The sequence below is a fragment of the Scyliorhinus canicula genome, chromosome 12 (assembly GCF_902713615.1).
Source record: "Scyliorhinus canicula chromosome 12, sScyCan1.1, whole genome shotgun sequence".
NCBI lineage: Eukaryota > Metazoa > Chordata > Chondrichthyes > Carcharhiniformes > Scyliorhinidae > Scyliorhinus > Scyliorhinus canicula.
Window position 1 is genome coordinate 12,367,154 of NC_052157.1, and position 26,944 is coordinate 12,394,097.

At 45.7% G+C, this 26,944-nt stretch overlaps 1 protein-coding gene across 1 annotated transcript in view; it reads right to left on the reverse strand.

Annotated features, from left to right (window-relative positions):
- LOC119974459 (A-kinase anchor protein 13-like) overlaps positions 1–26,944 on the reverse strand; it is a 293,182-nt gene that overhangs the window by 182,925 nt on the left and 83,313 nt on the right. The window contains 1 exon segment of the mRNA XM_038813369.1: positions 5,941–6,007. Coding sequence (XP_038669297.1) covers positions 5,941–6,007 — 67 coding nt within the window.

The following is a 26,944-nucleotide window of genomic DNA, read 5'->3' on the forward strand; positions in this document are numbered from 1 at the left end:
TCCACTCAAGATCCATTGTCATTCGGGATAATGTTGTTTGACCGGCTATTATCCCATCACAGAGTTAGATGACCGCTTCCATCAACGGAAGGTTAGTTTCGTATGAATGGCACAGCTCTGTCCTTTTGAAGAAATGGAAGTGGAAAATCAGACAGTCATGATACTGATAATGGATTCAAGCCATGCCACCTCAAGGAGAACCTCTGTTTCAGTGGGTGGGCAGAACGAGATTGCTTTTCTGAACAGTTAGAGGCAGTAGGCTGTGGAAATCGACCAGAGAGGTCATGAAAGTTACCACAAAGGCACGTTCTGGACTTTGGAAAAGGATTCTGAGCAAATGTTCCCAACAGAAGAAAAATTGCTTCGTAAATGCAAGTATTGCCTTGGCCTGTCTGTGTAAGCAGCATGCGAGCGGCATGGTTGCTGAAATGATCTTTAATAGGAAATAGTGTGTTAAGGGTAAGAAATTGCATGTAATCTTTTGGAGGCAAATCATAGATAGAATCACTAAGTGCAGAAGGCCATTCAGTCCATCGAGCCTGCACCAACCCTCTCAAAAGTATACCCTACCTAGGCCGACAGCCTACCCTTTCTCCTTAACCCCATCTAACATTTTGAACACCAAGAAGCAATTTTATCATGGCCAATCCACCTAAAGTGCACATCTTCTGGGATGTGGGAGGAAAACTGAACACCCGGAGGAAACCCACACGGACATGGCGAGAACGTGCATACAGACAGTGACCCGAGGCGGGAATTGAACCCATTCCCTGGCACTGTGAGGCAGCAGTGCTAATCACTGTGCCACCCTGAAATAAAAGTTTAAATATTGTTTTCTTTTAGTAAAGATTGTTTATAAAATAACCTGGCCCTATTTCTTATATTATCACTTCTGGAATGAATTGATCTTTCCGCACAGTTTTAAAACGTAAAGACATGATGACATCTGGTCCAGTCTTTCAACCACTGTTGAGAGATGGTTAGAGGTCCGTAACAAGGTTGTATTCATAGACTTTCAATTCTTTCATGGAATATGAGCATCAATGCCCAGTCCAACATGTGTTACCCATCCCTAATTGCCTTTGAAATAGTGGTGACCTTCCTCTTTGAACTGCTGCAGTCCATGTGCTGTCTTGCTCTTGGGAAGAGGGTCCCAAGATTTCTCCACAGCTACATCGAAGTCGGGTGGGTGGCTTGTGACTTGGGAGAAGATCTTATAGGTCATGGTGTTCCCATCTGTCTGCTACCAGTGACCAATCTAGGTGGCAGAGATCATGGGTTTGGAAGGTGCTTGTGGTGATTGTAGATCTGAGTAGATGCAATACAACTGAGCAAGCACTAGAGGGAGCACGGGAGAGCTATAAATACACAGGGACAGGAAGTGAGGACACACTTCACGGAAGGCAGAACTGGTAGCAGGACACAGACACACAAGCAGGCAGCATTTGAGGTAGCCGTAAGTTAAGCTCTGAAGACAGAACAAATTCACAATAAAGCATCTTCTCCAACTTTGAGACTACGAGCTTCATTGAGACACGAGGAACAACACATGGTACCAAGAGTGGCTTCAGGCGCTTACGACAGGACAACTCAGCTGCAGACACAGAAAGAACAAAATGGCAAGAAACACTCCTACTGGACATTCGACTTGGGAAGACATCGCTTATTCGAGGATGTGGCTTGGAACCCAAGCCACATCCTCGAATAAGCGATGTCTTCCCAAGTCGAATGTCCAGTAGGAGTGTTTCTTGAGCGCTGTCAAAGGAGCCTTGATGAATTGCGTGGTGCATCTTGTAGATGGTACACACTGCTGCCACTGTGCGTAGGTGGTGGAGGAAGTGAAAGCTTAAGGGGGCGAATTGGATGCTGATCAAATGGACGGTTTTGTCCTGGATGGTGGTAAGTTTCTAAAGTGTTGTTGGAGTTGCACTCAGCTTGGCAATGGTGCGAGTATTGAATCATATTCCTGATGTTTGCCTCGCAGCAAATTTCACAATCTCAGAGCATTTCAAAGTTGCATATGGCGCTCTAAACACACTTGAAATGTAGTCGCCCTTACAGCGTGGCTTACTTAGGCTGAGCTACACAAAGAATATTGGCTTCTCGAAAACTGTACATTAGCACGGGCCATCACCTTTAGGGCTGGAGAGGAGATGGCAGGAAGGAAAACGAAAAGGAAAAACCCACAAAGACAATTTCTCCTCTCTTCCTGGTTTCACCTGCGGCGAGAGGCATTTGAACCGCGCTACCAATTAAGGGAGCTGAATGGCACCCCTATCCTCCAAAAAGAAATCTGGCTTTGCACGGAGTCTTTCTTCAACTGATCTGCAAACATTGGCACCAATCCAGTCAAGGCAGTGAGGTTCTAATCCTTTGAGAATGGAATTTCTTTTTACAATTTGGACCACACAAACCTTAAAGAGTAACCTCAGAGAAATAAATCTCTGACAGCCAGCGTGATCTTATGCGGATAGAATGAGAATATTTATTTATACAGTACTTGCTGTCTGGGGATCGTGGAGATATCGTTCCACCTCTATGAACTTGTGAACCTAGCAAACCCATCCGAGTTCTAATGGAAGGGAGGTGCGGAGAACTTGAATGGTTAGGAATTAAATAGGATTGCATTTCATTTCATTTCAGGGGTAGGCTGATGGCATAGCACACACACTGACCGTGCCGCTAGCAGTTTGGAAGGATATTAGCAGGTGACCGAGAGAAAATTCACTATATGTCCCTTCAACTAGTAGAAAAATAAGCTAAACAAGTACAGAGTATAGGCTGTATTCAAACGTTGGCTGCAGGTGAAGAGAGCGTTTTAAGCTTTATGGAATTCAGTTGAAGAGCCAGTGGTTATGTGCATTATGGTGGAAGCAATTGGAGACCGCACATTAATATCATAGAATCCCTACACTGCAGAAGGAGGCCATTCAGCCCATCGAGTCTGCACCAACCCTCTGAAAGAGCACTCCACCTAGGCCCACATCCACACCCTATCCTTGTAACCCTGGACAGTAAGGAGAAATTTAGCATGACCAATCCACCTAACCTGCACATCTTTGGACTGTGGGTGGAAACCGGAGCACCCGGAGGAAATCCATGCAGACATGGGGAGAACGTGCAAAACTCCACACAGTCAATCCAGGTGAGAATTAAACCCCGGTCCCTGGTGCTGTGAGGCAGCAGTGCTAACCACTGTGCTGCTGTGCCAGCCTTTGTAGATCATTGTGTCAACCAATCATTTCACCGTCCCCACTCCCGTTCCTTATTTGCATCTGAGCTATTCAGTAACACGCATTTGGAACTCATTTGAAACAATTCCAATAGCTACAAGTGGCCCCATATCACTCCAGAGCAGCAGCCACATGAGGGCACAGGAAGCAAAATTGCATGGGGAATTGTGAGGCCTGTGTGTCACTGAGTAAATATCCAGCCCATGAACTGGGCCGCATTTCATCCATGGCTGAGTTATCTGACCAGCTTCAACTTGTGAATTTGTGATAAGCCTCTGACTGTTACCCAGAGTTTATTCCAACCATTCCCAGTACAAGTGCTGCACAGTCCAAATTGCTGGTATGCTACCAGATGTGCTTTCTGTCTCCGCATTACAGAAGGGTCTATTGTCAATTGAGAAAATTGAATTCTTTAATTGCTGTCCAACTCCCAGCCCTCCCCTTCCATCCTACAATACTATCTAACAGGATTATTTTAATCAGCTAACCACAATCTGCATTTGAGAATTGGGATGATTTGACGGAATTATTTTCTGAAGCCATCAAGGCCTAAATGGGTCTCTTCTGAGTTATTTCGCAAGGCAATCAAAACTTGTTCCAACTAAAGTTTTGTGCCATCGTTCTGGTTGTCAAGGGCGTTCTGTTGTTTTAAGGCTGAAGCCGCAATAAAACACAAAATAATTTACACAGAGTACATATATATATTTAAATATGATTACATATAATTATGGGTAGAGCAGCAGTGTGTGGCATATACTCGAGTTGCAGTGTAGATGAAACTGGCACCAAGTAAGGGTTCAGAAATCCTTCCAGGTAAGCAAACAAATCCAAAAGCATTTACCCACTTCACCTGTTCAAATATGTAACAGGAAAACCTTCTTCATGGCTTGAATAGTGGAAAGAGAATTGGATTCACATGACATTTTATAGGTACTCTTAACAAGAATTAACCAAAAAAAAAATTGGACAAAGTCCAAATTACTGCTTAGTTCGAAAACTCTAAATTAACTACTGATGAGATCATTCCAGAGTAAGATTGATACCCCCAGGGTAGCAACTGCACTGTTTGACACAAACCTTCACTGCAATAATGGGTTCAACCCTAGCCCAGCCTGAAGGTTAGCTCTGTAAGAAACACAGTTGAAATGAGACAGAGCAGTTTTAAGACTCGAGACTAAAAAAAAAAGAAGAATTTTCTAACTTCATTGAAACAACGACTGATGTGGGAAATGGAAAACAAATGTGACATTGGAGCAGTGAAAGGGATGATCGGCTGACGATGGGCTTGAAGTGAGAGTTGTAGGTGCCGACAGGTGAAGATTTGCATCAAGGTGGGGTGTCTTGAGGCGGGGAAAGTGTTTATTTCTTAACTTTAAAGCTTTTCCTAGCATTGACAATTTAAATGAAAGCTAATTCATTTAATTAGCTTCTTTTAATAATCTTTATTATCGTCACAAGTAGGCTCACATTATCGCTGCAATGAAGTTACTGTGAAAAGCCCCTCATCGCCACACTCCGGCGCCTGTTCGTGTACGCTTGAGGGAGAATTCAGAATGTCCAATTCACCTAACTGCACGTCTTTCGGGACTTGTGGGGAAAACTGGAGCATCCGAAGGAAACCCACACAGACACAGGAAGAACGTGCAGACTCCACACAGACAGTGACCCAAGCTGGGGATCAAACCTGGGACCCTGAAGCTGTAAAGCAACAGTGCTAACCACTGTGCTACCGTGCTGGGTTCAGAAAATCCATGTGCTTCTGTGAATTAGTTCTGCAGTTAATTCCCTCAAGTATGAAGTGCCCCTCGTCTGGAATTTTAAATTTTATTGGGGAGGGGGAGGTGGAAAGGAGAGATAAATTGTAGAGTATTACCACCTGATGCAGGAGAGTACTGACATGACCTATTACACAATAAAAAAAAAAAATTACATTTAAATTTAAAACACCCCTCTGGTCCACACATGCAACAGTATAGCATTGATGGTTTTAAAAAAAGAACCATCTCAAACTTCTCATCTTGCAACACCTCCAGACGGCACCAAGAAACAGAGAGGTTGGACAAAGGTGACTTCATTGAGTTAAACATTTTTTTCTTTTAATATGGCCTCGTCGACCTCAATTTAACATCTCAGGGTACTGACCCATTATAATTAATCACTGCGGATCTTTGGGACATTTTTGATCAACTTACTAGGATGCTACCTGGACTTGATAGTTTGAGTTATAAGGAGAGGCTGGATAGACTGGGACTTTTTTCCCCGGAGCATAGGAGGCTTAGGGGTGATCTCATAGAGGTTAATAAAATAATGAGGGGCATAGGTAAGGTAGCTAGTCAACATCTTTTCCCAACGATAGGGGAGGCTAAAACTAGAGGGCATAGGTTTAAGGTGAGAGATACAGAAGGGTCCAGAGGGGCAATGTTTTCACATAGCGAGTGTTTGGAACGAGCTGCCAGAGGCAGTAGTAGAGGCGGGTACAATTTTGTCTTTTAAAAAGCATTTTGCCAGTTATATGGGTAAGATGAGTATAGAGGGATATGGGCCAAATGCGGGCAATTGGGACTAGCTTAGTTGTAAAAACTGGACGTCATGGAGAAGTGCCTGTTTCCATGCTGTAAACCTCTATAACTTATCATTAATGAAGCAGATTCCAGAACACAAGGCATCATACTATTGTAGCCATGGTAACCAGTGAATATTAACTTACCGGCCGCACTGGTACTCTGATTTGGTTGTACCAGCGTAGGATCAGGGCACCAGCTCTCGCGACTAATCTGAAAAATAAAAGCACGCAGTCAGAATGAAAGGCTCTTGGGCGAGGGAATTTAAAAAAAACTGTAAAATGGAGCACCGAGCTTAATGAACATCCAGGCAGCCAAATAGGTCGGAAATAGCAAGAGTTTGCAGTGCTGATAAACCAGTGGCAATGGCTACAGTGTTAACAAAATAAAGTTTTGCATATGTTAATCATAAGCAGCTCGAGAGTCAACTGACTTTTTATTTAAAGATCCAAAGTTAGGTCAGTCTGTATCCGAAAGCAAAAGATGATTTTCATTTTTGTGAGTGATTCTACGTCAAAGCTCTAATAAACCAGCACCATCTATCTTTAATCCAGATTTCCAGTCGTAGGCTTTTTTCCCTCCCGACCCTCCTTTTCAAATATTGCTCTTGCAAATCCTTGCAGAAAAAAAAAATGAAGGCAGTTGACAATCAGCATACATATCCTTTTAACAGGCCCGGGGAAGCTGGAATTCAGCTCAAATTTCCAGACTTCAGCTGCAAAGAGTTGCTAGTCACTCTGTTGATGTCCACCCACAATATAATCTTGGAGCAGCTGTGTTAGAAAGAGCCAGCTCAGCTTCAAACACAGACTGACTGACATTATTTTCCCTCTGCAGCTATCAGTCTCCATTCAACGACTGCTAGAATTGCACAACTGAAGAGGATACGTGCACATCCAGCCCTGCTTTCCCATACAGGCTGCTATCGCTTATTAATGTTTCCTCGTGCCCTGGTCGACTGTGCCCGTAGCTTTCTGAAACACTCAAGAGATGGGCTTGAGGTGCCAAAGAACGATTGCAAATACCTTGCCCCCACCTGCAGCACCTCCGTCTTTGAACTCTCAATTGTGCTGAAATAAAAAGTCATTGCATCACTTTCTAATTTTAATTTATTTTCCAGACTTTTGGAACCACTCACCTCCCTTCCCTCTCATCACTAATTTGTCTTTTAGACTCAAGCTTTGTGCCTGCCATTGACTGCTAGCGTTTTTGATTACTCTCATCTTGTCTCCCACTCTTTCTGATCTTGGTTAAGACTTGCGCCATGGGCCTTGGCCCTTGTTCAAGGAAGATTAAGGGAGACAGGAAGTTTGACAGTCTTGTGGTTCTGTTGTGTCTTTGGCTGTTATGCTTTTTCACTGAAAGGGAGATGCGCAGGTGTTTTCAAATGAGTTGGGAGTTGCGGAGGAACAGCAGCTGGGACTGGATTCTGGTGCTGGAAATAACGGACTTGAGCACTGAGGAACAGTATATCTTCAGGCCTGATGAGGGACTCCATTTTCCTCTTTCGCAGATCAACATCAACAATTGTTCAAGGCATTTCACCAGCCACACAGCCAGTGTTTTTAAAAATGCATTTATACACCATGTTCTCAGTGTGCTTTTTCTTTTAAAAAGTGTGATCACAATTATAAACGAAGGAAATTCGGCATGTCCACATTGACTCTTACCAATTTTTACAAATGCACCATAGAAAGCATCCAATCTTGCTGTATCACAGCCTGGTATGACAACTGCTCGGCCCAAGACCGTCAGCTCGTGAACACAGCCCAGTCCGTCACGTGAACCCGCCTCCCATCCATCAACTCTGTCTATAACCTCCTGCTGCCTTGGGAAAGTGGGAAGCATAATCAAAGACCCCTCCCATCCAGGTTATTCTCTCTTCCAACCTCTTCCACTGAGCAGAAGGTAAGTCTGAGAACACGCACTAACAGGTTCAAAAACAGCCTCTTCTCCGCTGTTACAGGACTGCTGAATGACCTTCTTATAGATTGAACTGATCTCTCCACACATCATCTCTACTGAGTAGTGCTTCACTTTGTATACTTCACACTATGTCTGTGTCTATGTATTTACATTGTGTACTTATCGTATGATATATGTTTTACATGTATGAAACGATCTGTCTGGACTGTATGCAGAATATTCTTCACTGTAACCTCGGTACACGTGACAATAAATCTAAATCTAAATGTAGGCGACACAGGAACCAACATTATTCTAGCGTCTTTACTGGTCACGTGAACCATTAGAAGTGATAAACAAGGATTTAAAGGAATGCGTCATGTGAAAGAGGGACGGCCTAGATTGTATCTTCAAGTCCAGAGTGAGATTTGACCCAAGAAGTGAAAGCACAATCGTTTGAACCAAGTTTATATTTGTTATGTTGAGTGGTTGTGGGGGTGGAAGCCGAGGAAACTCTCATGCATTTAAAATTGTAAAAATTGCACTCATAATTAAATACATGATAGCTAAATGAGCTTCCCAAAGAAGGTAATCAAATTGAATAATTGGAAACAAGCTTCCCGTTTGGCTCCAGCTATAATTCATGAAATGTAAAAGTTTCTCCTCACAGTCAATTGATGTCATTCAAAAGAGTTCCTGCATTTAAATGGTTGCTACAGGATACTGTTAGGCCCTCAACTAAACATGCTCCATTACAAACTTGTCACTTGACAAAACATGCATTATTTACACTGACTGAATAAAGAATCTTTCAATAAAACCTCCTTTCCTTGAAGTAACAAGCTTACTTGCAGTAGTTTCCAAAATAGTTCCGAGTCAGGGCATGACTTTTAGCCTCAGTGCCACAGGGTCAAAGAGGGTTCCACATCTGCATGCCACACAGCAACCTTTGCTGGGTAGCGCCAGCTGGGTTGTCCTCAATGAACAATTAGCTTGCGACACTCAGGAGTTGTCTTCACTTTGAACTTTGGCAAGGTATAAGGGGGCTGCTAGCATTCCTGAGACCTTGTGAGGGAACAAATTTGGAAAAACAGTTTAAGTTCTAGGTTAGATGGCCTTTAGTTTTTTTCCATGTCGGTGCAACATCGAGGGCCGAAGGGCCTGTACTGCGCTGTATCGTTCTATGTTCTATGTTCCTCTAAACCTTTTGAGCATAAGAAACAGGAGCAAGGGTCGGCTATATGGGCCCTCAAGTCTGCTCTACCATTCAATAGGATTATGGCTAATCTTCACCTTCAGTTCCACCTTCCCACTCTTATCTCTCAATTCTCTTAATATCCAAAAATCTGTCAGTCGTGAATATACTCAAAGATTGAACATCCACAACCTTCGTAGGTAGGGAATTCCAAAGACTCACAACCCTCGAGTCAAGAAATTTCTCCTCATCTCAGACATAAATGGTCAACCATTTATCCTGATAAGTCAGGCCCAGATGTGATGTATCCCAGGCTGCCATGGGAGGCAAGGGAGGAGATTGCAGAAGATCAGTCAGTAATTTTTAAATCGTCTCCGGCCACAGGAGAGGTGCCAGAGAACTGGAGGATAGCCAATGTGGTGCCATTATTCAAAAAGGGTGGCAGGGATACGTCAGGAAATTACAGGCCAGAGAGTCGAACTTCAGTGGTAGGGAAACTATTGGAAAATATTCTGAGGGACAGAATTAGTCTTCACCTGGGGAGCAAGAATTCAGGATGGTCAGCATGACTTTGTCAAAGGGGGATAGAGGGCTGGATTTTCCGGTCCCCCAGCCACGTGTTTCTGGATGGTGTGCCGTTCGCTAGCGGGATTCTCTCTTCCCACTGCTAGTCCCATTGAAGACATCCCATTCCACCAGGAAACCCAGGTGCCTAACGGCCGGACAATTCCACCCCATCTCTTACAAATTCCACCCCATCTCTTACAAATTCAATTGAATTTTTCGAGGAGGTGACTAGGTGTGTAGATGAGGATAGTGAAGATGATGTAGTCTACATAGACCTCAGCAAGGCTATTGACAAGGCTCTCACATGGGAGACTGGCCAAGAAGGTAAGAGCTCACTGGGTCCAGTGCAATTTGGCAAATTGGATCCAAAATTGGCTTAGTGGCAGGAGGCAGAGGGTGATGGTTGAAGATTATTTTTTGTGACTGGAAGCCTGGGTCCAATGTTGTTCCGCAGGGATCGGTGCTGGGTCCCTTGCTATTTGTAGTGTACATTAATGCTTTGGACGTGAATGTAGGAGGTATGATCAGCAAGTGGTGTGGTAAATAGCGAGGAGAAATGGCTTAGATTACAGGACAACATAGACAGAAGAGTGGCAAATGGAATTTAATCCCGAAAAGTGTGAGGTAATGCATTTTGGGACTACCCCCCCCCCCCCCCCCCACCTCGTCAGTGACAGAGTGGCCTTTATCCAATGTGTACACCTGATCAGTGCTGATACAGGTATAACCGGAAGGATCTGAATTTTTGGGACAGTATTTTATTCAAGAAACATGTTCACAGCCCACCTTTAGAAGGATTTTAATATGGTACAAGCTCAAAATATCAAGGATGAACTCTCTCCGTAGAGGCTGATTGACCCACTATGTGCATCCACCTTTATTGATTTGGTGTCAGATTTACCACGAAGCTTGGGCTGTTAAGATTAAATAATTTCACAAAGAATTGTTCAATGATGGTGTACAAGGCTCCAACTATGATCCGCTCCAGAACCAAGTGGCTCTTTGGAAATGGGTGATTTCACCCCGAGTACATGCGGAGCAACGGTTACCTTTTAATTGCAGGCACTGATACCCAGAGTTTATTGATAAAAAATTAAGCTACTTTCAAGTCAAGATGATTTGGAATGTGGGGGAGAAATTAGGGTAAAAGTTGCAAGTGCTGGTGTTCCCATATTTCTGCAGACCTGGTCATAGAGGTCTACAGCATAGAAAAGGCCCTTCTCATCTGCGTCAGTAAAAAAATAACCACCCAAGTCCTCCCAGGTGGGTGGTCATGGGTTTAGAATTTGTAATCCATGAAGCTTTGGTGAGTTGCTGTATCTTGTGGATGGTATATATTGTTGCCGTTGGGCACAGTGGAGTATGGAATGAATATTTAAGATTGCGGATGGGGTATCGCGATGGCTTCAATGTCCTCAATGGTGCTGAGCCTCTCGGGTGTTGTTGGTGCTTCACTCATCGAGGCAAGTGAAGAGTATTCCATCATACCCCTGACTTGTGCCTTGGAGATTGTCTAAAGACTTTCACGAGACAGGACTTTCTTCACAGACTCCCCAGCCTCTGAACTGTACCTCCAAACATGCACAGGTGACCAATCTCAAGACAGCCCTCCTTTCGTGTCAAATTAAGGAATCAATGCAAAGGAAAGGGGAGAACATGATAAATCTAGTAACCTGGGTTAAAGAGCCCAAAGTTGTCCGTGTGGAAGTTGCACATTCTCCCCGTCTCTGCATGGGTATCACCCCTACAACCCAAAAAGATGTGCAGGGTAGGTGGATTGGCCACGCTAAATTGCCCCGTAATTGGGGAAAAAAAAGAATTGAGGTATTCTAAAATTTTAAAAGAAATGGGGGCCTAAAGTTTAAAAAAATTCCAATTATAGGCAATTTTAGCATGGCCAATCCACCTAGCCTGCACATCTTTCGAATTGTGGGGATGAGACCCACGCAGACTCGGGGAGAATGTGCAAAGTCCACAGAGACAGTGACCCAGAGCCGGATTCAAATCTGGGTCCTTGGTGCCATGCTAGGCACCGATGCAGCAGTGCTCACCACTGCGCCACTGTCACCCAAGGAGCCGAAAATTAATTCAAGTTCTTCATAAACCCAGTCACCCTGCTGTCTCTCCAAAAAGGGCTCACAATCTGTATGCACAGCTGAAACAAAAATCAATGCAAGGACATTTTAAAATTGCCAGTCTATTTATTTCTTGACATCTCAGAGTCCATTGTAACTATCAATAACAATAACTAGTTGGGTTGCATTGTTCTGCAAACAATGAAGATTATTTTTTCAAGAACCTATTTTTGATTAAATAGCCCACAATAACGACACGCACATCAAAAGTTAGTTCTAATGAATGAAAAGAGTGAACATTGACCTTCGCTAACTAAGTGAAGCTGAGCATTAGGGACCAGTAAAGACCAAATGCAATGCTTATCCCTCATTTTTCTTTCCACTCACTCAGGGAGTTTCCTGTTGAGTAAGTTTTCCCATGGAAAATAATGCAAGGCAAACCGAAGAAAAGTTTTGGAAAGACAGCGACTACATTTGAAAGATACTTTGCTGGCTGTGAAGTGATTTGGGACATCTTAGAGTCTTAAAAGGAGTGATCTAAACGCAAGTCTCACTCATTCGTACCTTAGTTGATTTCATAGACAACTATTCCAAACACCGACCCCCCCCCCCCCCCCCCCCCCCCCCCCGGGCCGACTGGTCGCCCACATCCTGTCCACAGTAATCTCGGTCATCCAAAACTCTGCTGTCTGTGTCGTAATTCACACCAAACAAGCCCTGTTCACTTATTACCCCTGTGCTCACAGCCTTGATTTTAAAGTTCTCATTCTGGTTTCCCAACTCTCTCTATGGCCGCACCCCTCCCTTTTGCTGAAATCCTCTTCAGCCCAATGGCCCGGTGAGGCCTTTGTGCTCCACCTCTGCCTTCTTGCTGATCTCCAATTTTAACTGTTCCACATTGGTGGCTGTGCCTTCTGTTGCCAAGGCCCTAGGCTCTGCAATTCCCTCCCGACACCTCGCCATCCTTTGACCTCTCTTCCCACCTTAAAATCTACCCGTGTGACCAAGATTTTGATCATCTGACAGAACATCTGTGTGTGGGGCTCAGAATTAAATTAACTTTTATATTGATCCTGCGAAGCTCCTTGGGCTGTTTTATTAAGTGAAAGACGACGTATAAATATAAATTGTTGGTTTCTTTCAGAGTGACAACAAACGTTCAAATGGAAAGCCACTACCTACTTCCCCATCGCCCCATCGTACATTCAAGCAGAAAAAATAAATAAAAGAAAAATGAAAATGGTGGCATCTGGTTGGAAAAGGACATTCGGGAGGCAGCCGTTCTGATGAAGATCACTGCCTCAAAACGTCAATTGTTCTTTCTCCCCCTCAGATGCTGCCGTGTTGTACATTCCCGGGATTTTCTGCTGAATATTAATCCACCTCAACTTTCCATTTCTGAAACCAAGGTTTTGGCGAGCCTCTGCATGTTTATGAAAGAAAGTTTCAAACTTTCCTGCAATAACTGGAGGCTGGCCACATTTCAGCCCAATTGGTGAGCAGACTAGTGGAAAACATGTGGGGGAATCCATCCCATGTCATCTTGGATTTGGATTTAGAATTGTATAGTGTCACATGTACCGAGGTACAGTGAAAAGTATTGTTCTCAGACAGATCATTCCGCACATGAAAAGAAAATACATCGGGTAAACATAAAATACACAATCTAAATACATAGACACAGACATTGGGGGAAGCATACAAAATGCAGTGCTACTCAGTCGAGAAGATGTGTGGAGAGATCAGTTCAGTCCATAAGAGGGTCATTCAGGAATCTGGTAACAGCAGGAAAGGAGCTGTTTTTGAATCTGTTAGTGCAGGGGTGGGCAAACTTTTCCGTGCAAGGGCCACATTCAGAAATTCAGAATTTTAAAGGGCCGCATAGTATATTAAGTAAAATAATTACTTCACCTGGTTATGATTCTGGGCGCCACATATAGAACATAGGACATAGAACAGTACAGCACAGAACAGGCCCTTCGGCCCTCGATGTTGTGCCGAGCAATGATCACCCTACTCAAGTCAACGTATCCACCCTATACCAGTAAGTAACCCAACAGCCCCCCCCATTAACCTTAAAACAAATTTTTTTTTTTTAAATTAAAAAAATTATTATTTTTTTTTAATGACTTGGTGGGCCGCATAAAGACCTTTGGCGGGCCGTAGTTTGCCCACCCCTGTGTTAGTGTATTTTCTCAAACTTTTGTACCTTCTGCCCAATGGAAGAGGTTGGAAGAGCAAATAATCCGGGTGGAAAGGGTCTTTGATTATGCTGCCCACGTTCCCAAGGCAGTGGGAAGTGTAGCCAGAGTCAATGGATGGGAGACGGTTTCTCATGTGATGTACTGGGCGGTGTTCACAACTCTTTCCTAAACTAACACCAAGAATATACTAACTGGTCATACAGCTAATTTAACTTTAATAATCTTTATTGTCACAAGTAGCTTACATTAACACTTCAGTGTGGTTACTGTGAAAAGCCCCTAGTCGCCACATTTCAGCGCTTGTTCGGGAGGGAGAAGTCAGAATATCCAATTCACCTAACAGCACGTCTTTTTGGACTTGTGGGAGGAAACCGAGCACCCGGAGGAAACCCACACAGACACGGGGAGAACGTGCAGACTCCACACAGACAATGACCCAAGCTGGGAATCGAACCTGGGACCCTGGAGCTGTGAAGCAACTATGCTAACCACTGTGCTACCGTGCTGCCCATTTGTTGCTGCTTGGGTGATCTGGCTGAGCACCTATTAACTGTTGTATTGAACTTCCAAATGGCTGATGAAACTCAAACAACGTGAACTTCTAAAGGGTCTATCACAAGAAAGCGAGGGAGACCTTCGATCACCATGTTGATCCAAGGTTTAGATATCATATGGAACAGGCAGTGTGTCTAACATCTGGTTAAATGCACACCATATTTTTTTTAGGGTAGTTAGAATGCCACAGATTAGGCGAGTGGATAGACAGGAATTTGCAGCAAGGCATTATTTTTTTTGCCGGATTCCCTAGAAACATATCACCTTTGGGAATGGGAACCATCTGGACATACTGACATCTGGAGAGGGTCTGCCAGAATGTGCTCGCCTGCAATTGCTCTCCAACAGCGCCATTTTGTAGGTAAGACCCAAGAGGGAAACATTAAAAATTGTTCCATATTCTAAATTCAAATTTATTCTGTGCATCTCGTTATAATTTAAAATCCGCTGGCTATTGCCCAGTTCTTCAGTAGCTCTCTCTGATAAATTGTGCATTCCAACTAAAATATGTAGTTTCAAACAGAATTATATATAACTATTATAGTTGGGATAGTGCTCACTTTTTTTCTTAACTGTTTGAGAAATAAAAATTGAAATCATGTGGGCTGCATTCTCACCCTTTGTTTGGTTAAGAAGTTTTATTGAATTACCATCTGCTTTGATAGATGGTTAAAAGTTTAATGGCACCGCTTGAAAAGCAGGGAGTTCATTTGGGGCCCTGGCCAACATTTCTCCCTTAACCAAGAGCCCACCAGAAAGAAGATTGAACTAATTAATTTCATTGCTCTTTTGTGGGGTCTTGCTGTTAGCAAAACGGCTGCTGCATCTGAGGAAATGAAATGAAATGAAATGAAAATCGCTTATCGTCACGAGTAGGCTTCAATGAAGTTACTGTGAAAAGCCCCTAGTCGCCACATTCCGGCGCCTGTCCAGGGAGGCTGGTAAGGGAATCGAACCGTGCTGCTGGCCTGCTTGGTCTGCTTTAAAAGCCAGCGATTTAGCTGAGTGAGCTAAACCAGCCCCAAAATAACGATAGTCATTTCAAAATAACTACGTTAAGTGCTTTGAGATGGTGCAAAAGATATTACATAAATACAAGTCTCTCTCTTGCTAGTAATAACGTTGGCATGGATGATAAGTGGTCGAACCTCCTGTATATTTCACTACAACTTCTAACATCAGCAAATGGAGGAAACACACGCACACACCTTGTTCATTATGTGACTTGCAATCACAAGATATCAATTTATGAACAAGGACTGTGTTGCACAAAGCACATTAAACTTCTCGACAAGAAGTGCGCAACATTGCAAATAAAAGACACACTGAACTTGTCTGATTAAAGATGTGAATGATCATTTACCCACAAAACTTGACCTGCAAACATAGAAGTGCAGCCAACTGCTGGAACAGGCACACAACTGAAAAACCCCATTCTAAACACCTACCAGATCGTTACTTAATTTACCCTGTTTAATATTCAGAGCAGTTATTGAGAACTAAAGTTCACTAATGACACCATTCCGACGCTCCCTGTCTGCACCCCCGCCAAGGTGTCCAAACCCTTTTTGTGAGAAGTAACATACAGACAAATGTGGAGCATGAACTCACTTTGGCTGTACTGTGCTTTCCATCAAATTTACCAGGAAAGGAGCCAAAATCCCAAAACAGTAAAAAGTCAAGCCAGATCAAATTCCCAGACTGAGTTTCAAGATTTACCCCATCGCAAAAACACAAATAAAGTTTGAACAAGTCCCGTTGACAAATTAACGATCTTTCTATACGTGTGTGTATATATATATATATTATCCACATAAAAGACACAGCTTCCAGAAAACAACGTACCTTGAGTAGCACAACATCAACGCTTCTACCATGTTTCGAGATGCCCGATAGGCTGTATCGCCTTCTGTGCCTTTCGTACATTTTGCCAAGGAAATGCAAAAAGAGACAAATTCCACAGCATGGGCACCAGAGTGCAGTTTATGGGACATAGAAACCTCTTGCACACGTGTGTGTGTGTGTGTGTGTGTGTGTGTGTGTGTGTGTGTGTGTGCGCGTTGCTGATTTCCTTTGAATTGCTTCTAAACTGCAGAAGGAACTCTTGCAGCTGACGGTTGGATAAACGCCCTCCTTTCAAAATCAAACACCAGGAAAGCCACACACGCAAAAAGGCAGCAATTGTCAGGGAGGGGGGGAAATCGCCGAAACGTTTTCCGATAGTTTGCCAAGTGAAAATAGCAAGCTGCAGTCCCCCCCTGAACTCCCCCCCCCCCCCCCCTCTTCTTTTTCCTTCAAAGTAGCTGGACAGAGTGACTCTGTGCAAGCTTGTGGATTGCACACCAGTCAATGGTCTTATTCAGATCAGCTGGGTTTTACGCACACTGCCACATAGCTGCTTCCTGCGTCTGTGCCTCGGAGTCTCCCAGGAATAAAACCCTCTCTTTCTTTCCACTTCCTTTTCCCTCCCATTAACTCATCCAGTTGTAACAGCTACTATATTCAGCAGCAACAAGGCACAATGCTGTAAATGCTAAAGGCCTCTGTTTACCCCCCAGGACTTTAGTTGCACAAAGAGCAGAGGGTACAGGGCTTTGTGTTCAAGGGATAATTATGGCAAAGAAACAACTCTTCTCACAGAAATTAACGCTTTAAATCTGTCCAAATCAAAATTGATGCAACAGAAAAGTAAACTCGTGAACTGTCACGAGGAACTTTCCACCTTCAGCTGCGAGGTGGAATATCAAATCTGCTATAACACTCGCCAACTAAAGTGGTGTTTAGATCGGCAAGAGCAAAAGAAAGCCACATACATATTTTCCGGAGGTGTCTGTCTAAATGGAGGAGTGGGAAGGCGAGCGGGCACAATTACTCGAACCACTAAAAGTCCCACGCAGGTTAATGAAGGCATTAAAAAAAAGCAGACAAAGCAACCGGGATTCCAGAAATTTACGCCAAACCTGCGATAGAACATAGGGTCGGCCACACTTCAAAATGGTCTCATATGACGAGGGGGAAAAAAGGAGGAACTTGAGAAGTTGCAAAAAAATTTTTTACTGGAATAATACTAGCTCTGAGAGATTTGACCTTTAAGATTGAAACGGTGGAGGCTCTTTTTCTGAGAAACAGAAGACTGAGAGGTGACATGATAGACGTTTCTGAGGTTATAAAGGGTAGATGTCAAGACTATGGAACATTAATTAAAAAGGTAGCTATCAATAAATTCAAGAGGGAGCTGAAAGAGACTGTCTTAAACGAGGTGATTCAAATGTGGAGCTCATGGTTGATGGAAACAGCAGAGATGAATTTAAGGGGAAGCTAGATAAACATAAGGAGGAGGAAGGACATAAGGAGGAAGGAACTAGGGGAACATAAGGAGCTAGGGGCTGGTTTAGCTCACAAGGCTAAATCGCTGGCTTATAAAGCAGACCAAGCAGGCCAGCAGCACGGTTCGATTCCCGTACCAGCCTCCCCGGACAGGCGCCGGAATGTGGCGACTAGGGGCTTTTCACAGTAACTTCATTGAAGTCTACTCGTGACAATAAGCGATTTTCATTTCATTTCGAATAGAAGGATGTATTGATACGGTCAGATGGAGAAGTGTGGAAATATCTTTGTATGGAGCATAAACACCTGCATTGACCTTCTCGGCCAAACAAGCTTGTTTCATTTGCCCCATACATCCTGCAAGACCACGCAAGAACCATGGCTCTCTCCATCCTTTACTGTTTTGAGGAAGGCGGGAGGGTTGAGGGGGAAGGGGGGTTGTGAGGAAGGCCGTGGGGCGGGTGTTGTGAGGAAGGCTGGGGGGTGGGGGTTGACAGGACAAGTCCCATGTTCTTGCACGGGTCTGGACTGGCGTCAGCAGGACTCAGGAAATATCAAGTTCTGGTAATTACCAGGATGGTACATGATCAGCCGCGGAATTAGTGTACACACCTTGCCAGTGGGGTGGTATCAATGCAACCAAATCAGACTGCTCTGGCCAAGGACAAAGATGTCAGTGAAATGAAATGAAATGAAAATCGCTTATTGTCACGAGTAGGCTTCAAATGAAGTTACTGTGAAAAGCCCCTAGTCGCCACATTCCGGCGCCTGTTCCGGGGAGGCTGGTACGGGAATTGAACCATGCTGCTGGCCTGCCTTGGTCTGCTTTCAAAGCCAGCAATTTAACCCGTGAAGTGGGCACCACGGTAGCATTGTGGTTAGCATCAATGCTTCACAGCTCCAGGGTCCCAGGTTCGATTCTCGGCTGGGTCACTGTCTGTGCGGAGTCTGCACGTCCTCCCAGTGTGTGCGTGGGTTTCCTCCGGGTGCTCCGGTTTCCTCCCACAGTCCAAAGATGTGCAGGTTAGGTGGATTGGCCAGGCTAAATTGCCCTTAGTGTCCTAAAAAATAATGTTAATGGGGGTTGTTGGGTTACCGGTATAGGGTGGATACGTGGGCTTGAGTAGGGTGATCATTGCTCGGCACAACATTGAGGGCCGAAGGGCCTGTTCTGTGCTGTACTGTTCTAAAAAAAAACCGAGAGTAAAGTGGAGAATTAAAACGACAAGCGGTTGGAAGCTCAGGGTCACACTTGCAGACTGAACTGCAACCTCTCCAGCAGCAAGGTTTATAAGTTCATAAGATATAGGAGCAGAATTAGGCCATTCTGCCCATCGAGTCTGCCCCACCATTCTATTATGGCTGATATGCTGCTCAGCTGGACCAAAGAACAAGAACAAAGAACAGTACAGCACAGGAGGAACAGGCCCTTTGGCCCTCCAAGTCTGTACCGGTGATGATACCACTGAGTATATTTTATTTATTTTTTGAAAATAAATTAGGAGTACCCAATTATTATTTGTTTTCCAATTAAGGGGCAATTTAGCGTGGCCAATCCACCTCACCTGCACATCTTTGGGTTGTGGGGGCGAGACCCACGCAGACATGGGGAGAATGTGCAAACTCCACACAGACAGTGACCCAGGGCCAGGATCGAACACGGGTCCTCAGCGCCATCAGCAGCAGTGTTAACCACTGCGCCACCTTGTCGCCCTCCACTGAATATATTTTGATCACTACAATAAAACATGCGTTGGAGGGAATAAGAAGGGAAAATGAAAATACGAGGGTGGAGACGTTACGCAAGGCGGTCGCCCAAGCTGCGTTTGGTCTCCACACTGTAGAGTAGCCTGCAATGTATATTTACCCTGGGCCAAAATGATTCACACACTCTGAAAGGACTCTCGGCTCAATTTCGGCCAATTCCCTCATTTCATATGATCAGCTAGAGGGGAGAGGTTTGAAACTATCAACATTTATAAAGCCGTCCCATCTGTCAACAAAGCATCGTTAAAGAAGTGCTATAAATCCCTGCTGCAACATCACCTGCCGCTCTCTCGGGAGTCGGTGCTCAAACAAATCCGGTTATAGCATCAAAATATCATCTCTTGGAATTGGCTGCATTGATAAGACTTTGCTGCGTCTTTTATTTAATTTTACACCTGCAACTCTTCCCCCAATTTTCTAGTTTAAGTAGTTGTGCTTACATGGAGTGCAGCCTCAGGTACAACTGAGCCAGTCTGGGTCAGTGATGGGATCTGGAATCGCAGATCCATTACTGAGAGTTCATGCAGCTGCCCAGAAATCACCATGGGAACAGGCCGTGTGGTCCTCACCAGTCAAACTACAGGAAATTGGCAAACTGAAATAAAAGCAGAAAATGCTGCATGAACTCAGCAGGTCTGGCAGCATCGGCGGAGTGAGAAACAAAGTTAACGTTGAGAGCAGTTCTCCAGAAGGGGTCTTATGGACTTGAAACGTTAACGCCGCTTCTCTCTCCACAGACGCTGCCAGACCTGTTAGATTTTTCCAGTGTTTTCGGGGTTTTCAAAAAAAAAAACAGATTCCCGACATCCACCGTATTTTGCTTTTATGTGAGTAGAACATAGAACATAGAACAGTACAGCACAGAACAGGCCCTTCGGCCCTCTATGTTGTGCCGAGCAATGATCACCCTACTCAAACCCACGTATCCACCCTATACCCGTAACCCAACAACCCCCCCCCCCCCCCCCCCCCTTAACCTTACTTTTAGGACACTACGGGCAATTTAGCATGGCCAATCCACCTAACCCGCACATCTTTGGACTGTGGGAGGAAACCGGAGCACCCGGAGGAAACCCACGCACACACGGGGAGGACATGCAGACTCCGCACAGACAGTGACCCAGCCGGGAACTGAACCTGGGACCCTGGAGCTGTGAAGCATTTATGCTAACCACCATGCTACCGTGCTGCCCAAAGTGTTGGCAAGTTGTGGATTTATAGCCCTTTATATTCCTCCACACATTTCAGATCTCAAAGCTTTACTCTTTGCTAAACTTACGCGTCAGTTCTCTGGGCTAGGCCAGTTTGTCACGTCCTTTCAGTGAGAGGTGAACATTCCAAACCCCAAGTAAAGAGATTGTTAGAACCTCCACATGGACCATGGGGAGACCATCATTGATCCCCCTGTGGGACTCATGGAATAAGAGCTCCCCAGGTTGGGGATGGAGGTCAGCCACCGAGGAGCAAGATATAAAAGGCAGGCCCAACTCGGGGCCTGAGAGAACATACCTCCCAAGCTACGATTGCACTGCGAGTGAGATGCTGCATTAATCAGATTTGTGTAAATATCTAAATAAATTCACCTTCGTTAACGACAGCTTCCTTATGGGCTTATTATATTGGCGACAAGGATTTATCGACTGAAGCCCTGGGCTGGCCCGTTGGTTTGCCTATCTGTCGGACATTCATATGGAGTGCGGTACGCCCAATCGTTTAAAATGCCCTTGTTTGGTAAATTGGATACCTTCAGTAAGTACGCAGAGCGCATGCGATACCGCTTCTGAGGAAACGGTATATTAGAGGGAAGACGGACAAAAAGCTCTCCTTCTGACCACCTGCAGGGCCACAAAATTTGGGATCAGGAGTCTGACCTACCCGGCTGCACCGGATTCCAGGTCATTCGATGAACTCGTGGCAATGGTTTCGGGCCACTATGACCCCAAACCATCTGTGATTTTGCAACGGTACCGGTTTAACACGACAAGGCGCACCCCTGGTGAATCGGGTATGGACTTTTTAAAAACTCGTTTGCAGTGCTTGGCTGAGTGAGTTCGGGCCGCTCCTTTCAGAAATGTTACGGGACAGACTCGTGTGCGGTATCAATAATTCGCCCACTCAACGGAAGCTGTTAATGGAAACTACGCTGGATTTAAAGTGCGCCGTTGAACTTTTCCTCTCTCACGAACATTCAGAGAAGGTAACACTAATGGCCCATTGATTAGGGTGTGCATAGCTTGTGTCGCCCTTCCGTTCAGACCGATCATGGGACAATGTGAGTTTGGCCAGAATTCCTCCGGCGGAGCAGCAGAGGCAGGTTTGGGGCAGAATTCAGTTTGTAGGCACTGCAGCAGCCCGGTGGGATACCGTGCCCGACGAGGATGGCGTGAGCCGGCCGCTGTACCGTCATTATGGTCCAGGGTACTCAAAAATTGAAAAGGAAGGTCTTGCTGTTATCTTTGGAGTTAAGAAATTCCATCAACGTGTGTACAGTCGGAATTTCATTACCAAAACGGGTGGCAAGCCATTGCTCAGCCTATTCCAGGGAGCATCCCGCCTATCGGGCGGGGCTGATTTAGCTCACCAGGCTAAATCGCTGGCTTTTAAAGCAGACCAAGCAGGCCAGCAGCACGGTTCGATTCCCGTATCAGCCTCCCCGGACAGGCGCCGGAATGTGGCGACTAGGGGCTTTTCACAGTAACTTCATTGAAGCCTACTCGTGACAATAAGCAATTTTCATTTTCATTTCATTTCATTTCATTATCGCATCAATGATCCAGTTTGTCACGCCCTTTCAGCAAGAAGTGAATATTCCAAACCCCAAGTAAAGAGATTGTTAGAACCTCCACACGGACCATGGGGAGACCATCATTGATCCCCCTGTGGGATTCATGGAATAAGAGCTCCCCAGGTTGGGGATGGAGGTCAGCCACCGAGGAGCAAGATATAAAAAGCAGGCCCAACTCGGGGCCTGAGAGAACAAACCCCCCCCAAGCTACGATTTGTGTAAATATCTAAATAAATTCACCTTCGCTAACGACAGCTCCTGCTTGCTGCTTAACAGTACAATTTCCAACACCGGTCGCGTACCAGGGTCGCCCATGCGCACGCCCACAGCCGGTTGCCGTTGTCCATGAGCGTCCCGTCCCCACCTCTGGCGGATGAGGTGATTGCAGCCGTCAATTTTATGGACACCTGACCGGTGACGGCTGTTCGAGTACGTGCATGGACGCAGAGGGTCTCGGCGTTGACGATGCTTCGCCGTATGTTGCCCGACGCCGGTATAAAGGAGACTTTCCCACCGTCTCAGAGGCCCTTCGCTCAGAGGTTCTCCCAGCTGAGTTTGGAAGATGGAGTGATATTCATAGAATTTACAGAACCATAAAATTTACAGTGTAAAAGGAGGCCATTCAGTCCATAGAGTCTGCACCGGCCCTTGGAAAGAGTAGCCTACCCAAGCCCAGACCTCCACCCTATCCCTGTAACCCAGTTACCCCACTTTAACCTTTTTGGACATGAAGGGCAATTTAGCATGGCCAATCCTAATGTGCACATCTTTGGACTGTGGGAGGAAACCGGAGCACCCGGAGGAAAACCCACGCAGACACGGGGAGAACGTGCAGACTCCACACAGACAGTGACCCAAGCCGAGAATCGAACCTGGGACTCTGGGAGCTGTGAATAAACTGTGCTGCCCTTGTGGGCTGCTCAGGCGGTCATCCCCCTCAGGGACAGGAAGCCCTGTTACAGGATTTGCAGGTTGGCCATCTGGGAATTTCAGAAATGAGTTGGCCCGGAGCTATGTTTGTTGGCCGGTATCGATAGGGACATTGAGAGAATTAAAAAACAAAAAATTCCCGGCGTGCTGGGATTTTCAGAATCTTCCAACGTCAGCCCCTCTCCCTTGGGAATGGCCGGGTCGTCCATGGATTAACCTCCATGCGGATTTTGCTGGACCATCAAGGACTCCATGTTTCTAATAATTGTGGACACCCACTCCAAGTGGCTGGAAGTTTACAGGATGTCTTCTTGAGGTCCAGGGCCTTAATCAAGAAGTCCCGGTGATCTTTTTGCACCAATGGACGTCCGTAAGCACTGGTGACAGACAAGGTACCAGCGAGGAGTTTGTCGCTTTCATTCAGCATAATATTATCCCGCACATCTGCGCCTCGCCATATCATCCTTCATCTAATTGCGTGGTAGAGGGGGCGGTCCAAACGTTTAACCAGGGGTTGAAAAGCAGCCAATCGCATCTTTGGACACGCGTTTCTTATTCAATTACCGTACGGCGCCACATGTGACGACTGGGACTGTTCCAGCAGAACGTCTGATGGGACGCCTCAAGACTCGGTTAAGTGTTGCTCTTCCAGACCTTGGGGCCAAGGTCAAATGGCAAAAGGAGCCACCAAAGGGTCACTGTGGTTCAGGGACGCCAGAGCGAACGTTCGGCGCCGGGGACACCATTTACGCACGGAATTTTGGTGATGGCATATTGTGGCCTGGACAATATTGGCCCAGTCTCATTTGGGTCCAAGTCCAGGAAAAGACCCTTATGAAGCATGTGGACCACTTGACCGGGCATGAGGTCATCTGTTGGGATATTCCACTGGTTTTTGTACCGCTGTCGCTGTGGCATCAGCCACCCCTTGAGTTGAGGGTCCAGACATCCAGGTTGTCACGCCTGGCCCAGCAAGAGTGCTACGACCCGGGTTCCGATAATGACGCAGAGGTGCCCGCACCGGCAAACGACCGCATGACCGGCATCTCGGCCCCCATGGTTCCCCTTCGGCAGTCAGCCAAAAAGTAGCGTGCAGCAACCCGTTACACTCCACCCGACCCAGAACCACCACAAGTAGATGTTCAGCTGCTGGCTAAGTGGCAACGGATGGGGGACCTTTGGCCCCTCAGGGAGAGGGGTGTTATAATCCCATGAGGACCACAGGGAAACAATCATTGATCTCTCTGTGGGACTCGTGGAGTACGAGCTCCCGAGGTAGAGGGAAATCAACAACCAGGGGCTCGGTACGAGCAAGCTATAAGCAGGGCCAACTCAGGGCCTGAGTGAACCACCCTGCCAACTAGGATTACACTGGGAGTGAGGTGCTCCATGAAACAGACTTGTGTAAATATGTAACTAAATCACCTTTGTTAATGACAGCTTTCTTACGAGTTATTATAGAGATATTCTATGAAAGGGCTTAAAAATGGTTTAGTTAGAAGATTCTGAAACATGTTGGTGGTCTTCGAACAGACACTCCCCAGGAGAGACACGAGCCTGTGAAATGTACATCTTGAACGTACTGGGGAACAGAAGATTTTAAACTGTTAAGTCGCATTTGTTGTGTAATAAATTTGCTGTTAAGAGATTTAAAAAATGCTAAACTAATTTATAAAAAAACTTTTCCTGTCTCTTTTTCCCCCTTTTAATCTATCTTGCCCATTTTTCTCTCTATTTCTCTTTCTGCACACAATTTCCCCCTCCTTCTTCCACTGTTTATTTTTATCATTAACATCCTGTGTAAAGGAGATAGCTTGCTGATCCCCCAGTTTCCTGAGGTCCCACAAGCCCAGCTGTCCTTAGCACGCTGCCATCAGCTCGCACTTACAATCCCCAGAGAGCGTAGGAGGCCATTCGGCCCATCGAGTCTACACCGACCCTCTGAAAAAGGGAACCTTCCCGAGGCCCACGCCCCCCCCACCCTATCCCTGTAACCCCAGCCAACCTTTGGATGCAAAGGGACAATTTAGCATCGCCAATCCACCTAACATTCACATCTTTGGACTGTGGGAGGAAAGCGGAGCACCCGAAGGAAACCCACGCAGACACGGGGAGAGCTTGTAAACTCCACACAGTCACCCAAGGCTGGAAATGAACCCAGGTCCCTGGCGCCATGAGGCAGCAGTGCTAACCATTGTGCCATTCCTTCCAGCAGGTCATGGTGCAGAATTGTACAAAAGGGTGCAGAAACCCTTTGAACGCCGTGGATCAGGCATCATCAGCTTCCAGATGTTGTCCATCAGCAAGGTTTAGCCTACTGAGCATATTTTGACTGTCACAACAACAGCTTACATTTAATAAAATAGGGTGGGAGGAAACTGGGCAACTCGCAGAGGCCGGAGCATAGCAGTAGTAACTTCTTTACGGGAGCTGATAGAACCAACGACAAACACTGAAGTAGAAAGTTACCTTCGAGGATTAAGAATGCTAAAATGGTAGTTAACAGTGATAACAAATTGGAGATGAACAAATCCATTCTTTTTATCCATACTCTTTCCTGACACATGTTAAAACTTAGAGCATCACTCCTATCGGCTGCACCTGTATTTAATTTATGTAATGGCTCCCCTAATCACACCGGACGACCTGCGGTTGCTCCATTAACTTCAAATAAGCCACACGCTTTTAAAATGGTTGTTGGCTTCTTTTTAAATAGAGCCACCCCTCCCCCCCAGGATTCATCAGGCCTCAGCTTTTATTGGCTGCAGCAACAGAGCTCTCCGACTCCACAAACTTGGTCAAATGAGCCCCTTTTCTACCAAACTTGCTTCCCCTGATTGCATTAAAGGCACATCTCACATTCAAAGCAGCAGCAATACTCTTCGAAAGAACAAAACGCAAGCCAAATTATTAATTTTTGCTTGCTGCCTATCTGTCTCTCCTTTGCCTCCTAAATGTACCGATTTCTCAGCAGTGAGCCACATTTTACAGAGAACATACGGCAGTGATAAGTGGTTCCACCATGTGTCACAGCACAGCCCAATCCTGCTCGAGTCAGAAGAGAGAGAGAGAGAGAGAGAGAGAGCGAGAGCGAGAGCGAGAGTGTGAGAGAGAGTGCAAGAGCGCAGAAAACAAGAGCACGGAGAATGAGCGAATGAGAGCGTGGAGAACGAGAGCGTGGAGAACGAGAGCGAGGAGAACAAGAAACGAGAGAGCGAGAGCGCGGAGAACGAGAGAGCGAGAGCGCGGAGAACGAGAGAGCGAGAGCGCGGAGAACGAGAGAACGAGAGAGCGGAGAACGAGAGAGCGAGAGCGCGGAGAACGAGAGAGCGGAGAACGAGAGAGCGGAGAACGAGAGAGCGAGAGCGCGGAGAACGAGAGAGCGGAGAACGAGAGAACGAGAGCGAGGAGAACGAGAGAGCGAGGAGAACGAGAGAGCAAGAGCGAGAGAGAGAGCGAGGGAGAGAGCAAGAGCGAGAGAGAGACCGAGAGAGCAAGAGTGAGAGAGCAAGAGAGAGAGAGAGAGAGAGCGCAAGAGAGAGAGAGCAAGAGCGAGAGAGAGGAAGAGCGAGAGAGAGGAAGAGCGAGAGAGAGGAAGAGCGAGAGAGAGGAAGAGCATGAGAGAGAGAGCGAGCGTGAGAGCACGCGCCTCTGCACACGATTGGAACTGTTAATGTGATCATGCTCGTGGTGGCAGACATGGGGAGTTGGGGAGATTATACACAAAATCAGTTTCTATTGTGGATTTTGTGTTTCTCAAGGTGAGGGTTAGCATTCGGGAATAGATCATTGTCTATTTCAATCTCCCAGCATCCAACACGCCCAGGTTTGGAAGAGTCC